Source organism: Oncorhynchus mykiss, chromosome 11 (genome assembly GCF_057628025.1).
Source record: "Oncorhynchus mykiss isolate SJ-2025 chromosome 11, ASM5762802v1, whole genome shotgun sequence".
In the NCBI taxonomy this organism is placed as follows: Eukaryota; Metazoa; Chordata; class Actinopteri; order Salmoniformes; family Salmonidae; genus Oncorhynchus; species Oncorhynchus mykiss.
The window spans coordinates 22,587,890-22,605,112 of NC_143032.1; the positions used below are offsets into that span (position 1 = coordinate 22,587,890).

General features: G+C 41.0%; 1 protein-coding gene across 2 annotated transcripts in view; it reads left to right on the forward strand.

The window, feature by feature from the left end:
* olfm3a (olfactomedin 3a) overlaps positions 1-15,681 on the forward strand; it is a 31,859-nt gene extending 16,178 nt beyond the window's left edge. The window contains exons 2-6 of one of the 2 annotated variants that reach the window (XM_090189103.1): positions 37-180; positions 8,085-8,240; positions 12,521-12,740; positions 13,816-13,922; positions 14,343-15,681. In XM_090189103.1, coding sequence (XP_090045229.1) covers positions 37-180; positions 8,085-8,240; positions 12,521-12,740; positions 13,816-13,922; positions 14,343-15,020 — 1,305 coding nt within the window. In that variant the 3' untranslated portion in view covers positions 15,021-15,681. The remainder of the gene's footprint in view (positions 1-36; positions 181-8,084; positions 8,241-12,520; positions 12,741-13,815; positions 13,923-14,342) is intronic. The other variant, XM_090189104.1, reaches the window with a different exon arrangement.
* Positions 15,682-17,223: the final 1,542 nt, after the last annotated feature.

A 17,223-nucleotide genomic window follows, 5' to 3' on the forward strand; every position in this document is an offset into this window, starting at 1 on the left:
GTGTGTGCGCGTGCTCGTGTGTGCGCGTGCATGTAGACAATTGGGCCTAAGGAGGGTTGGCAGGTGTACAGCTCTGCCCAGGATGCCGATGGTCGGTGTATCTGCACGGTGGTGGCACCTGAACAGAACCTCTGCTCCAGAGATGCCAAGGGAAGACAGCTCCGCCAGCTACTGGAGAAGGTACCCCACAAACATGCACGCACGCACGCACACACTCACACTCACTCACACACACACTAATACAAACTACCCCTTAGTCTCTCTTTATTGTTCTCCCTCCCTCTGTCTCCTTCCCTCTCTCTTTCTCTCTAGCTCCTTTTTTCTCCCTCCCTTTCTCTCCCTCTCTTTCTCTCTCCCCCCTTTCTCTCCCTTTCCCGTTCTCCCTCCCTCTGTCTCTCTCCCTCTCTCTTTCTCTCGGTCCTCTGCTTTCACCCTTTTTAGCTCTTTCCAGGAATCAGCTGACCTTCATCAGATGAACACACAACACCTACCATAGAATGAACACACAACACCTACCATTGAATGAACACACAACACCAACCATTGAATGAACACACAACACCAACCATTGAATGAACACACAACACCTACCATAGAATGAACACACTACACCTACCATAGAATGAACACACAACACCTACCATAGAATGAACACACAACACCTACCATAGAATGAACACACAACACCTACCATAGAATGAACACACAACACCTACCATAGAATGAACACACAACACCTACCAAAGAATGAACACACAACACCTACCATAGAATGAACACACAACACCTACCATAGAATGAACACACAACACCTACCATAGAATGAACACACAGCACCTACCATAGAATGAACACACAGCACCTACCATAGAATGAACACACAACACCTACCATAGAATGAACACACAACACCTACCATAGAATGAACACACAACACCTCCTATACAATTAAGCAACTAGCTCTCAGTCTCACATCCGAATTAGACGTTCATCCATGTTTCTCAAGCGTCAAATGTCTAAGTGTTTAAGGTTAAGTTTAGCCATTAACGCTGAACATTTAAGATTAGAGTTAAGTTCAGGCATTAACTCTGAAATCCTGAGGTTAACCCTTTGACACGTACCAACAAACGGGTGTGATCATTCTATAGTGGTCCCTGCAGCATACGCTCAAACCGGTGTGATTGGTAATGCTTATTTAGAACGTCCAGTTTTCATTGACACAACAGTCAGCGTTTGAGCTGGCCATACTGTTTTTTCACAAAAGCATTTTGCACAAACACAGTCCTTACAAAGTTATGTCCTGAATCTGACCACTTTATTTTTAGATGCAATGTTCAGACATTCCACAGAAGTAGCGACAGCATAACACAAACATCCAAACTGGAAAATGTAGGCTAAATTAGTCCTAGCGTTAACTGAGGAAAGATTGATGTAACTCAAGCGGTCATGTTTAGCTAACTCTTTTACTGACAGAAACCACAATATGAATTAGCTAATAGCAATTACTATTTCCAATTCATCACATCATGGGTGAGCTCACCATTGATGCAAATAATTAAGTAAAACACTTTCTAAAAATCAAAAGTAATTTGACGATGGGTAGTTTTTGCACACCAACATGTTTGATTTTTCGCATCAACCAAAGATGAGAAAAAGAGATGAGATTAATTTGGTCTGTTTGCAGTATGCATGTTGAAGGGGGTGTGTCATCAGGAGTTCACTCTAAAGATGAGGGAACCATTCCTTCACCTCATTACAGTATCTTTGATCTGACAGAATGCAGTGTATGATGTCAACAAACATGGCTCCACACATAGCTAGCAAATAACTAAGCGTTAGCTCATCATAATCAGTACAACCTTCAAGAAATTATTTTACACGAATCATAGGTGTCCATTACAATCTATGTGTCACGATCGTCGTAAAGAGGAGACCAAAGCGCAGCGTGATTAGAATACATTCTTCTTTTAATGAATGAAGAACACTTAAACAAAAACAACAAAACAAACGTGACGCTATGCCAACTGTGCAGACACAGGCAACTACACATAGACAATAACCCACGAACCACAATACAAAACAGGCTGCCTAAATATGGTTCCCAATCAGAGACAATGACAAACACCTGCCTCTGATTGAGAACCATATCAGGCCAAAACACATAGAAACAGACTAACTAGACATGCAGCATAGAATGCCCACTCATATCACACCCTGACCAAACAAAACATAGAAACAAACAACGCAAATAATGGTCAGAGTGTGACGCTATGCGATAATCGGAATGCATTATTTGTCACCAGTACTTGAAAACATGTGAATAAAACTGTAAATACATTATAAAAAAGTGAGTGCATTCTGACATCATGCGCATAAAACAAGTCACGCTGGGGGCGACCGTTAGAGATATTTGGATCTCACGCATGAAAAGGTTAAATCAAAAACTTCAAAAACGACTTTCTATCGCTGGATTCAAACATGCAATGTTTGGCAAGATGCTTGCCCATCCTCCATCCCCGTCCACAACGTCCTAGCAAAACCGAAACCTACTTGAAGGTAACAGCGCTCACTGTTGCCCCTGGTGGACAGTTTCCAACTCATCTCCCGACATCCTCAGACATGGATGGACGTCAAATACTGACTTGTATCACAGGTGACCTGGCTGCAATTAACATACAACACCTACCATATAATTAACACACAACACCTATCATGGAATCAACACACAACACCTAACATAGAATCACCTAGAAGCAAAGTTACAGCACTTGGCAACATCTTGTTGTGAAAGGGTTAAAAGTCACGGTACACTACAAAGGGAGTTTTATCTTTTTACAGGGAAAGATCCCTTATAAAAGATGCTATGTGTATTAAGTGCTGGAACTCAGTATACACGGTTATCTTCTTCACTCTGAAGTGATCTATCATACACATTACTGGACCTCTGCGATGCCAGCGCATAAGTAGAGTGATTTAAGAGAATGTCATTTATACCTGTGTGTGTGTGTGATGAATGGCTAGGTTGTTAATCATATGGGAGGAGAAGCTAATCGTATTATTAATATGCAGATGTAGGCATCATTTTGTATCTGTTGCTGTCTGTTGAGGAGGATCGTGTTGTTAACTTGTGATTCATGTTTTTCAATGCTTCAACATGGTATAGACATAAGAAAAGTAAGGCACAGATGGATAATGTCTTGAATAAATGTATTTTTCTTTTCAACATCCATTTCAGGTGTAGGGAAATATGTTTAAATAGAGTTTTCAAACAGGTCTGAATTCCAACTTTTCCTGAGGTGTGTGTACTGGGGTGTGTGTACTGGGGTGTGTGTATGTAATTCAAACTTTCACATACATTACCATTTTTTTTTTTTTTACAATCTGTAGTCACATCTTCAAAAATCTAAACACAATTAGCACAACATCCATCTGTTGTGGACCATCCCATTAACACAATTGATGTTGTTTTCACAGAATATGCAGTCAATTAACAGGTTTCTAAAATGCTTAGATATTTTTTTTACATACAAGCTTACCCAATACCAAAATTATGGATCTTTCTTGTCTTATTTACAAATGCTTGCACACAGCATGCCAGAAATGAAGACCTAATGTTCAAAACCTTAAATATAGTATAAAGCCTCTACTTCTGCAACAACAGCAGCTCAAAAGCTACATTGAAACAGCTGATAATAATTTTTAATGAACAGATCATTGAAACATTGAGAAATATCTGATTTACTGTAAATTGTGTAAAATAGACCAACCACAGCTGATTCCAATCTCAATCGTAGACATAGCCAGGTGTTGAAGTTCTTTCAATTACATGGACATACACAGTAAAAAGGGGACTCTTTGAATTGATTTTGTTCAATGTGGATACAGTACAACACAGAGGAGCAGAGAGAGAAAAAAATCATGTTTGGACAAGGAAGAGGCGTAGTTGGACCAGGGAGAGAAGTAGCTGGACCAGGCAGAAGAGTAGTTGGACAAGGACAAGTGAGAAGGAGAGGTAGAGGGAAAGGAGTAAGAATGCATGGTGGTGTTCAAAGGAGAGTAGGAGAAGTTGTCACTGATGAAATAAGAGCCACCATCATAGACCATGTGATAAACCATGGTCTATCACTGAGAGAGGCTGGTGAAAGAGTCCAGTCTAATACCATGGACTATCACTGAGAGAGTCTGGTGAAAGAGTCCACTCTAATACCATTGTCTATCACTGAGAGAGGCTGATGAAAGAGTCCAGTCTAATACCATGGACTATCACTGAGAGAGTCTGGTGAAAGAGTCCATTCTAATACCATGGTCTATCACTGAGAGAGGCTGGTGAAAGAGTCCAGCCTAATTCCATGGTCTATCACTGAGAGAGTCTGGTGAAAGAGTCCAGTCTAATACCATGGTCTATCACTGAGAGAGGCTGATGAAAGAGTCCAGCCTAATTCCATGGTCTATCACTGAGAGAGTCTGGTGAAAGAGTCCAGCCTAATACCATGGGCTATCACTGAGAGAGGCTGGTGAAAGAGTCCAGTCTAATACCATGGTCTATCACTGAGAGAGGCTGGTGAAAGAGTCCAGTCTAATACCATGGTCTATCACTGAGAGAGGCTGATGAAAGAGTCCAGCCTAATTCCATGGTCTATCACTGAGAGAGTCTGGTGAAAGAGTCCAGCCTAATACCATGGGCTATCACTGAGAGAGGCTGGTGAAAGAGTCCAGTCTAATACCATTGTCTATCACTGAGAGAGGCTGGTGAAAGAGTCCAGCCTAATATGATGGTCTATCACTGAGAGAGGCTGGTGAAAGAGTCCAGCCTAATTCCATGGTCTATCACTGAGAGAGTCTGGTGAAAGAGTCCAGTCTAATACCATGGTCTATCACTGAGAGAGGCTGATGAAAGAGTCCAGCCTAATTCCATGGTCTATCACTGAGAGAGTCTGGTGAAAGAGTCCAGCCTAATACCATGGGCTATCACTGAGAGAGGCTGGTGAAAGAGTCCAGTCTAATACCATGGTCTATCACTGAGAGAGGCTGGTGAAAGAGTCCAGTCTAATACCATGGTCTATCACTGAGAGAGGCTGATGAAAGAGTCCAGCCTAATTCCATGGTCTATCACTGAGAGAGTCTGGTGAAAGAGTCCAGCCTAATACCATGGGCTATCACTGAGAGAGGCTGGTGAAAGAGTCCAGTCTAATACCATTGTCTATCACTGAGAGAGGCTGGTGAAAGAGTCCAGCCTAATATGATGGTCTATCACTGAGAGAGGCTGGTGAAAGAGTCCACTCTAATACCATGGTCTATCACTGAGAGAGACTGGTGAAAGAGTCCAGCCTAATACGATGGTCTATCACTGAGAGAGGCTGGTGAAAGAGTCCAGCCTAATATGATTGTGTATCACTGAGAGAGGCTGGGGAAAGAGTCCAGCCTAATACAATGGTCTATCACTGAGAGAGGCTGGTGAAAGAGTCCAGCCTAATACCATGGTCTATCACTGAGAGAAGCTGGGGAAAGAGTCCAGCATAATACGATGGTCTATCACTGAGAGAGGCTGGTGAAAGAGTCCAGCCTAATACCATGGTCTATCACTGAGAGAGGCTGGTGAAAGAGTAAAGTCTAATACCATGGTCTATCACTGAGAGAGGCTGGTGAAAGAGTCCAGCCTAATTCCATTGTCTATCACTGAGAGAGGCTGGTGAAAGAGTCCAGTCTAATACCATGGACTATCACTGAGAGAGGCTGGTGAAAGAGTCCAGTCTAATTCCATGGTCTATCACTGAGAGAGGCTGATGAAAGAGTCCAGCCTAATTCCATGGTCTATCACTGAGAGAGTGATAGACTGGTCTGCAGCCCATCCAAGAATGGTTTCTCTTTTCCTCCCCACTTCTCACCTTTCCTCCCCACTTCTCACCTTTCCTCAACATCATTGAGGAATCTTTTCTGCCTGAAGGTGGAAAGTGTATGATCATCGGCCACATGACAAAATCCCCTCCTGGATGCAATGGATGCCGGCTGCAGAGACCTCTCAGCTGAAGACTGCCAGGGGTGGATAAGGCAGGCCAAGCGTTTCTATCCAAGGTGCAGAGACCTCTCAGCTGAAGACTGCCAGGGGTGGATAAGGCAGGCCAAGCGTTTCTATCCAAGGTGCAGAGACCTCTCAGCTGAAGACTGCCAGGGGTGGATAAGGCAGGCGAGGTGTTTCTATCCAAGGTGCAGAGACCTCTCAGCTGAAGACTGCCAGGGGTGGATAAGGCAGGCCAAGCGTTTCTATCCAAGGTGCAGAGACATCTCAGCTGAAGACTGCCAGGGGTGGATAAGGCAGGCCAAGCGTTTCTATCCAAGGTGCAAAGACATCTCAGCTGAAGACCGCCATGGGTGGATAAGTCAGGCCAAGTGTTTCTATCCAAGGTGCAAAGACCTCTCAGCTGAAGACTGCCAGGGGTGGATAAGGCAGGCCAAGCGTTTCTATCCAAGGTGCAGAGACCTCTCAGCTGAAGACTGCCAGGGGTGGATAAGGCAGGCCAAGCGTTTCTATCCAAGGTGCAAAGACATCTCAGCTGAAGACCGCCATGGGTGGATAAGTCAGGCCAAGTGTTTCTATCCAAGGTGCAAAGACCTCTCAGCTGAAGACTGCCAGGGGTGGATAAGGCAGGCCAAGCGTTTCTATCCAAGGTGCAGAGACCTCTCAGCTGAAGACTGCCAGGGGTGGATAAGGCAGGCCAAGCGTTTCTATCCAAGGTGCAGAGGCATCTCAGCTGAAGACTGCCAGGGGTGGATAAGGCAGGCCAAGCGTTTTTATCCAAGGTGCAGAGACATCTCAGCTGAAGACTGTCAGGGGTGGATAAGGCAGGCCAAGCGTTTCTATCCAAGGTGCATAGCGAGAGACGACATAAGATGTGATGTGGACAAGAACATGTGGCCAAAATGCTGAAGATGGTATAGATTAGAACAGGACTGGACATGTTTGTGTTTTTTCCCTTCTGTGCCTTTTTTACAGTAATTGTGTTTTATTTTTACACATTGGGAACCACAAGCCATGTATGTTGGATTTTTTTTGTTGATCACTGGCAGCAATTTCATGTTGCTAAATGAAGCTTTTACTGCAGCAATTCTGTCACTTACTATTGTTTTCTATTGTACATTCTATAAAATAAAGATGACTCATTCACTTTTAGATAGTGTGTTGCCAAAAATGCACACAATTGACACTCAACCCAAAAATGTAGAGTGGTTTACAGTAAAAGGAAACTGAATTAAAAAGAACAATGGATTTCATATTGTCTATTGTATGCAGGTTCTGAAACATGAAAAGTATTGCAGTTTTTGTAATGCCATCAACTGTTAGTATTTTGAAAGTCGTTGATTGACTATATGTTCCTCTTGGATAGAAAACATTTGCTAGTGTTTTGACAGAATGATTAGATATTGAGTCGGGTTTGCCGTGTTTTGATAGAGTTAGTGTACGTAGAGAAAGTTTGTTTTGCATTTTGAAATGTAGAGATGGTATTTAATGAAGTTTTGAGCAGAAAATGAACTATTTGACTAATTGTGTGACGTAGGTGTGTTGCTATGTTAAGAGTTGATAAAAAAAAGTACCTTCACTATAGGTAAACGCTTGTTAGCAATCATAAAAAAAAGTTGTAAAAGTTTTAAAAGACTGTAAGCCATGCTTTGTTGTCAATGGGAGAATGGGAGTGTTATACCTAAATCCGAGTTAGCCTAAGGATCTCAAGTTAGGAGTCAGTTCAGGAGTCCATGTTGGCCCAGACATGTTTGAGACGGTTGTATAGATTTGATTTAGCCTGGTCCCAGATATGTTTGTGCTGTCTTGCCAGCTCCTATGGTCATTGACATGCACAACACAAATAGATCTTGGACCAGGCTGGATGTGCTTGTCTTATTTGCTGTGGTCCAGGTGCAGAACATCTTTCAGATGGTTGTTGGACATGTGTTTGTCTTGTTGGTAAAACTTTACTTACGATGATGGTATGTAACATTCATAAAGTATTCATAAAACCTTCATATCCATGACATGAATGTCTATACGTCTCTGTTACAACATATACAGTATTTACCCTACTCTGGTCCAGGTGCAGAACATGTCCCAGTCCATTGAGGTGTTGAACCTACGGACTCAGAGGGACTTCCAGTATGTCATGAAGATGGAGAATCAGATGAAAGGGCTCCGGACTAAGTTCAGACAGGTAGAAGATGACAGGAAGACTATTATGGCCAAGAATTTCCAGGTACAGAACATTACAGCACTAGAATACATTGATGTACATAACATTACAGCACTAGAATACATTGACGTACAGAACATTACAGCACTAGAATACATGGATGTACATAACATTACACCACTAGAATGCATTGATGTACAGAACATTACAGCAGTAGAATACATTGATGTACATAACATTACAGCGCTAGAATACATTGATGTACATAACATTACAGCACTAGAATACATTGATGTACATAACATTACAGCACTAGAATACATTGATGTACATAACATTACAGCACTAGAATACATTGATGTACATAACATTACAGCACTAGAATACATTGATGTACAGAACATTACAGCACTAGAATACATTGAAGTACAGAACATTACTGTACAAGAATTACAGCACTAGAATACATTGACGTACAGAACATTACAGCACTAGAATACATTGATGTACATAACATTACTGCACTAGAATTACAGCACTAGAATACATTGATGTACATAACATTACTGCACTAGAATTACAGCACTAGAATACATTGACGTACAGAACATTACACCACTAGAATACATTGAAGTACAGAACATTACTGCACTAGAATTACAGCACTAGAATACATTGATGTACATAACATTACAGCACTAGAATTACAGCACTAGAATACATTGATGTACATAACATTACTGCACTAGAATACATTGAAGTACAGAACATTACAGCACTAGAATTACAGCACTAGAATACATTGAAGTACAGAACATTACTGCACTAGAATTACAGCACTAGAATACATTGACGTACAGAACATTACAGCACTAGAATACATTGATGTACATAACATTACGGCACTAGAATACATTGATGTACATAACATTACGGCACTAGAATACATTGATGTACATAACATTACAGCACTAGAATACATTGATGTACATAACATTACGGCACTAGAATACATTGATGTACATAACATTACTGCACTAGAATACATTGAAGTACAGAACATTACTGCACTAGAATTACAGCACTAGAATACATTGATGTACATAACATTACGGCACTAGAATACATTGATGTACATAACATTACAGCACTAGAATACATTGATGTACATAACATTACAGCACTAGAATACATTGATGTACATAACATTACTGCACTAGAATACATTGAAGTACAGAACATTACAGCACTAGAATTACAACACTAGAATACACTGAAGTAAAGAATATTACTGCACTAGAATTACAGCACTAGAATACATTGAAGTACAGAACATTACTGCACTAGAATTACAGCACTAGAATACATTGATGTACATAACATTACTGCACTAGAATACATTGAAGTACAGAACATTACAGCACTAGAATTACAACACTAGAATACATTGAAGTAAAGAATATTACTGCACTAGAATTACAGCACTAGAATCCATTGAAGTAAATAACATTACAGCACTAGAATTACAGCACTAGAATACATTGAAGTACAGAACATTACTGCACTAGAATTACAACACTAGAATACATTGAAGTAAAGAATATTACTGCACTAGAATTACAGCACTAGAATCCATTGAAGTAAATAACATTACAGCACTAGAATTACAGCACTAGAATACATTGAAGTACAGAACATTACTGCACTAGAATTACAGCACTAGAATACATTGAAGTAAATAACATTACAGCACTAGCATACATTGAAGTACAGCACATTTTTTATAAACAGGCCCAGGTGTTTTGCCTGACCACATGACCTGACCAGAGATGTTTACTTACAATTTTAAACACTGTGAGAGACACTCATAAGGAAATATGTTAGATCAATTAAAAAATATACAGTACCAGTCAAAGGTTTGGACACACCTACTCATTCATTGGTTTTTCTTTATTTGTACTATTTTATACATTGCAGAATAATAGTGAAGACATCAAAACTATGAAATAAGACATATCGCATCATGTAATAACCAAAAAAGTGTTAAACAAATAAAAATGTTATATTTTAGATTCTGCAAAGTAGTCACCCGTTGCCTTGATGACAGCTTTGCCCACTCTTGGCATTCTTTCAACCTGCTTCATGAGATAGTCACCTGGAATGCATTTAAATTAACTGGTGTGCATTAAGAGTCAGTTGTGTTGTGACAAGATAGGAGTGGTATACAGAAGATAGCATATTATGGCAAGAACAGCTCAAGTAAGCAAAGAGAAACGGCAGTCCATCGTTACTTTAAGACATGAAGGTCAGTCAATATGGAACCTTTCAAGAATTTTGAAAGTTTCTTCAACTGCAGTCGCAAAAACAGATCAAGCGCTATGATGAAACTGGCTCTGATGAGGACCGCCACAGGAAAGGAAGACCCAGAGTTACCTCTGCTGCAGAGGATAAGATCATTAGAGTTACCAGCCTCAGAAATTGCAGCCCAAATAAATGCTTCACAGAGTTCAAGTAACAGACTGTGTGAGCGAATGAGCGAATTTCTGCAAAGAAATCATGACTAAAGGATACCAATAAGAAGAAGAGACTTGCTTGGGGCAAGAAACACAAGCAATGGAGATTAGACCGGTGGAAATCTGTACTTCGGTCTGATGAGTCAAAACGTGAGATTTTGTGTCACAACCACCTTGTCTTTGTGAGACGCAGAATAGGTGAATGGATGATCTCTTCATGTGTGGTTCCCACCATGAAGCATGGAGGAGGATGTGTGATGTTGTAGGGATGCTTTGCTGGCAACACTGTCTGTGATTTATTTAGAATTCAACGCACACTTAACCAGCATGGCTACCACAGCATTCTGCAGCGATAAGCCATCACATCTGGTTTGCACTTAGTGGGACTATCATTTGTTTTTCAGAACGACAATCACCCCTCCAGGCTGTGTAAGGGCTATTTGACCAAGAACAAGAGTGATTGAGTGCTGCATCAGATGACCTGGCTTCCACAATCACCCAACCTCAACCCAATTGAGATGGTTTGGGATGAGTTGGACAGCAGAGGGAAGGAAAAGCAGCCAACAAGTGCTCAGCATATGTGGGAACTCATTCAAGACTGTTGGAAAAGCATTCCAGGTGAAGCTGGCTAAGAAAATGCCAAGAGTGTGCAAAGTTGTCATCAAGGCAAAGTGTGGCTACTTTGAAGAATCTAAAATCAAAAATGTATTTGATTTGTTAATCACTTTTTTGGTTATTACATGATTTCATGTGTGTCATTCATAGATTTGAAGTCTTCACTATTATTCTACAATGTAGAAAATTGTATAAAAAAAAGAAGAAAAACCATTGAGAAAAAAAACTTGTACTGTATATACATTATTATTCAAAACGTTGGGGTCACAGCGTGCCGTTGGAACACAGGAGTAATGGTTGCTGATAATGGGCCCCTGTACACCTATGTAGATAATCCATAAACAATCAGCTGTTTCCAGCTACAATAGTCATTTACAACATTAACAATGTCTACACTGTATTTCTCAACAATTTGATGTTATTTTAATGGACAAATAATGTGCTATTCTATCAAAAACAAGGAAATGTATAAGTGACCCCAAACTTTTGAACAGTAGTGTATATACTTCTCGATGTTACCCATATTTCACTTTATTTTCAACACCCCCTTTTTCCTCTACTCCACTTCCCTATGGCTCAGCCTGGCCTCAGCCATATAAAGCATACTATATGTATTTATTTAGAACTCCAAGATGTATGATATGTACTAATGGTCTAGTTCATTTAAACAGAAACGAAAGTAGGGAGGTTTGTCAGCGAGGATGGTTGGGCGTATATTGCGACTGCCTAGCAATACAAAGGTTCTGTGTTCGAGAATCTAACCTTAACCCATTACACCTAACCTGCTACTTGAATTATCCTAACCTTTTCCATTAGTTCTTCTAACCATCAACATAAATTTCCCCCTTAATTCTCCTTCGTCGTTACCACGCAACACGCAACCCGGTCTCAGAAAAATACATATAATACTATACATCAATAAGTTACATCATCCAATTAGTTGCTATTGTACCACCGGGTAAGACATATGATACTATAAATCCTCTAAGTTTGATCTTACTGTAACATAATGTAACGAAATACAGTATATCATACTAAACGGACTGATACATTTACGTACCAAATCCCACAAATTTCCTTGAGACAAGGTTGCATGGCTTCCTATCACTGCTCAGAAGGTGTGTTAAGCGTGCCTTAAGTGGTTTCTATCTCCCCTCTGGGATTTCTCTTAATCCAGGCCATTCTGTCTCTGTCCTGTGCCTGTCTCTGCTCCAGGAGCTTAAGGAGAAGATGGATGAGCTACAGCCTCTGATCCCTGTGTTGGAGCAGTACAAGACAGACGCCCAGCTCATCTCCTCCTTTAAAGAGGAGATCAGAAACCTGTCCATGGTGCTCACAGCTATCCAGGAGGAGATGGGGGCATACGACTATGACGAGCTCTACCAGAGGGTGCTGAGACTGGACAGCAGGCTCCGCAACTGCATGGGCAAACTCAGTGAGTAGAACCAGATCAATATCAACTGCACGGGCAAACTCAGTGAGTAGAACCAGATCAATATCAACTGCACGGGCAAACTCAGTGAGTAGAACCAGATCAATATCAACTGCACGGGCAAACTCAGTGAGTAGAACCAGATCAATATCAACTGCACGGGCAAACTCAGTGAGTAGAACCAGATCAATATCAACTGCACGGGCAAACTCAGTGAGTAGAACCAGATCAATATCAACTGCACGGGCAAACTCAGTGAGTAGAACCAGATCAATATCAACTGCACGGGCAAACTCAGTGAATCCTCCGTTGTATATTTATGGCTCACGCCACAATGACTGTATATGGAGAAAATCAAGAATTCCTCACATAAACAGTGTTGTATTCCACTGGGTTAGGAAACTCTGAAGAGACAAAATCAGGATGAGATCTTTTAATGAGATCAGTTTTACCTGCTGTATATAATCTACTATTTGACTCTACCTGATCTTAATGGGAAAAGGAATGAAAGGATCTGATTTCTAAAAGGTAAATGGCATAATGGAGGTCAAAGATTGAGTATCTTGATATAAACGTAATATTGAACAACATAAATAAATAACTGAGAGCTAAGCATAGATAATATTATAGAATCTTTTATCACTGCGGTTTCCATGCTCAAGCACAGTTACACTGTAATATCCATAAACAAGAAAATGACTACATTCTTTCAACTGTGAATTAGTTGGAACCCCAAACACATTACTATGCATGCGCGTTTGCATACGGTGTTATGTGTGTGTTTGCATATTTCTGCAACTCTGCAATACCATGTGGGATACGACAAGCAGTACTGTAAAGCCCAGTATTAGTAAGCAGCTTTCCCATGTAGTCAATACCTACTGCCAATTGATTGAGTCCGATATGATTGCCTTAGGCCTTAGACTTGAGTGTACGTGTTTCTGCCAGCCTGGATTTAATATGCACAGTGTTGTTGAGTAAACTCTCCGGTGGCACAGGCATGAAATTGGCTTGAGAAATCTATTTAGAAGAGGAGGAAAAAACAGTACATCTTATCGCTGCATTTCTTTATTAACAGCATGTGGGAAATTAATGAAAATCACTGGACCTGTAACAATAAAGACATCTGGCACCCGGTTTGGGGCATGGATGACTGATCCACAGGCCTCTCAGAGAAACAACAGGGTGAGTTATGGGATGGGAGTGGAGGAGGTGGAAGGTGGCTGGGCGTCTATGTTGGTGATAGCTCTTTCTCTGTGCGTGTCTCTGGTGACTACATCTCGTTTTTGTTTTCAGCGTATAGGGCAGGATTTATAACAATAATCTAATATTGTCATGACCAAACATCATGGTGTTGATTTTCATATAAGGCTGTTTCTGGGGATATTTAATTGCTTCTCTGATGCAGAGTATAATTTAATTTGATTTATAAGGCATGTGAAGTGCTTCATATGTTATATTCATAAGGGAGATGGAGGAAATGGTGACCTTTTCGTAAAGACATTTTTGCATGTTTGTTGCATGTTTATTCAGTCTGTGTTCAGTGTGAAAGACATCAGTTTGTGGTTTCGACTAATTCCTGCTATTCATCTTTCTTTGACATAGGTCTGGTACATGGACAGCTACACCAACAGTAAGATTGTCCGTGAGTACAAGACCATGGAAGAGTTTGTGGCTAATGTGGTGTCTCGAACGTACAACCTTCCATTTAAATGGGAAGGAACAGGTCACGTGGTATACAATGGATCCCTGTACTACAACAAGTATCAGAGTAACATCATCGTGAAGTACAGTTTTGAGACAGGTCGGGTGCTGGCTCAGCGGGCTCTGGAGTACGCCGGCTTCCACAATACCTACCCCTACTCCTGGGGCGGATACTCCGACATCGATGTCATGGCCGACGAACTGGGCATGTGGGTGGTGTACGCAACCAATCAGAACGCAGGAAATATCGTCATCGCCCAGATGGACCCGGACACCCTGGAAGTCCAGAAGACATGGAACACGGAATATTCCAAACGGAATGCGGGGGAATCCTTTATGATCTGCGGAACACTCTACATCACCAACTCTCACCTGACGGGTGCCAAGGTCTACTACTCATACTCCACCAAGACCTCCAGCTATGAGTACACAGACATCCCCTTCCACAACCAGTACTTTCACATGTCCATGTTAGACTATAACGCCAGGGAGAGGGCGCTCTATGCCTGGAACAATGGACACCAGGTGCTGTTCAATGTCACTCTGTTCCACGTCATCAAAACCGAAGATGACTCCTAGAAGAGAAATGAGAACAAATGTCAGATGTCCTCATATGGATACCATACAAATGAGACCAACAACTCTCAAAGAGAAAGCACCATCATTCGTGATATACAAGGGACCTTGTACTAACTCCCTTGTTCATATTTTTTCTTCTCCTCCCTAAAATGAACTGTGCTGTCTTTACATTGCCATTACTTGAAGAAATCACCTTTTTGTATTTTCTGGGCCAGAACACTTGAACACGGACAGAATGGCATTCCGTTTCCATTCTTCCTTTTTTAACTTCTTACATTGCTGCTGAAAAGACGACTTTACTGTATGGCCTTATTCACTGCTGTCTTTTGGATCCGTATCAGCCGAAGGCTCTAGATTGCTTTTGTGCATGAATGTCTGACATTTTGTCTGATGTAATTTATGATGATATATTAGCTACGTTCCTGTTCTAGACATGTCCTTTAGTTCTCACAGTGTTTGTGGTGATGTCTATTTAAAGTATTTAAACCGGGGAGGTTGATGATCATCCCCTCCAGACTATTTGCTGCCATGTATGTAGAGGTAATTTATAACAAAGCAAAATGGACAGTCTTATCAACTTATTAAAAATATTGCAGTAACAATTTTATGTCTCTATGTGAGAGTTAAGTCCATATTTTTTATAAAACACTGTATCATAAAAGCGTATCTGTTTTTATTTGTCCATGTTGAATAAGGCAATACATACTCTTATAGTAAAAACTGAAATGAACCAATCCAGCACCAAATAAATCCTATGCTTTTATCTCGGTCTGAAGATGCTGCATTTTGATATCTATTGTGCTTGTAACATTTTTTGAGAGAAGTGTGACCAAAAAATATAACTGAAAAAGCAAAATATCACAGTAAAACGTCAACATCTCTATGCCAAGACGAAGCTGAAAGAAATCATATTATGAAGGCCCCATTTATGAATGATGATGATGGTGGGGATGAAGGGGATGGCTTGCGAATATTGAAATTGTAATGTTTCCATTTCTGAGGCTTTTTCCTCTGTTGGGTTGAGTGCCATCCTTTGGCATTCCAATCAGGAAGTTCAGGAACAGGCAGAAAAAAGCTGGGATGATTCCCCTCTAGTCCCCAACCTCTGCATCCACTCAGGCAGGGTAGCCTAGTAGTTAGAGAGTTGGACGAGTAACCGAAAGGTTGCAAGTTCAAATCCTCGAGCTGACAAGGTACAAATCTGTTGTTCTACCCCTCAACACTGTTCCTAGGCTGCCATTGAAAATAAGAATTTGTTCTTAACTGACTTGCCTAGTTAAATAAAGGTAACTAGTTTTGCAGTAGTGGGCCATGAGACAGACTATGTAATTTACCACCTCTCTCCCTCCCCCTGTCCAAACAGTAAAGTGCCTACCACAATCATGAATCCTTATCGATTCCCCATCTAGAGTCCTTGGCTACAAGTGTCACCCAGTGTGAGCATCTCTTCTCCCCGCTGTCCCCGCTCCCACCGCACTCAAAGGAGAAAAAGAAAATCCCCACACATCAGCAGGGCTGTATTAAATCAGAAATTGCTCTTCCAGAAAAGTTGATTAGCATAGATTTTCCCACCTTTTCCCCTCTCTATGTGTCTATGTCTGGTTCAGCGGGAGGGAGGGATGAATGGATGGAGGGAGGGCTATCATTCACTGTTCGGGATCGTAACGTTAAACGCTGTCAGTTTGAATGCTCATGTCTCTCTATCTGTGCTCATCCAGATACTCAGTAAAAAACACCACGCATCAAGATACTCCAAAAAAACACCACACATCAAGATACTCCAAAAAAACACCACACATCAAGATACTCAGTAAAAAACACCACGCATCAAGATGCTCAGTAAAAACACCACGCATCAAGATACTCCAAAAAAACACCACGCATCAAGATACTCCGAAAAAACACCACGCATCAAGATACTCCAAAAAAACACCACACATCAAGATACTCCAAAAAAACACCACACATCAAGATACTCAGTAAAAAACACCACGCATCAAGATGCTCAGTAAAAACACCACGCATCAAGATACTCCAAAAAAACACCACGCATCAAGATACTCAAAAAAAACACCACACATCAAGATACTCCGAAAAAACACCACGCATCAAGATACTCTGAAAAAACACCACGCATCAAGATACTCCGAAAAACACCACGCATCAAGATGCTCAGTAAAAACACCACACATCAAGATACTCA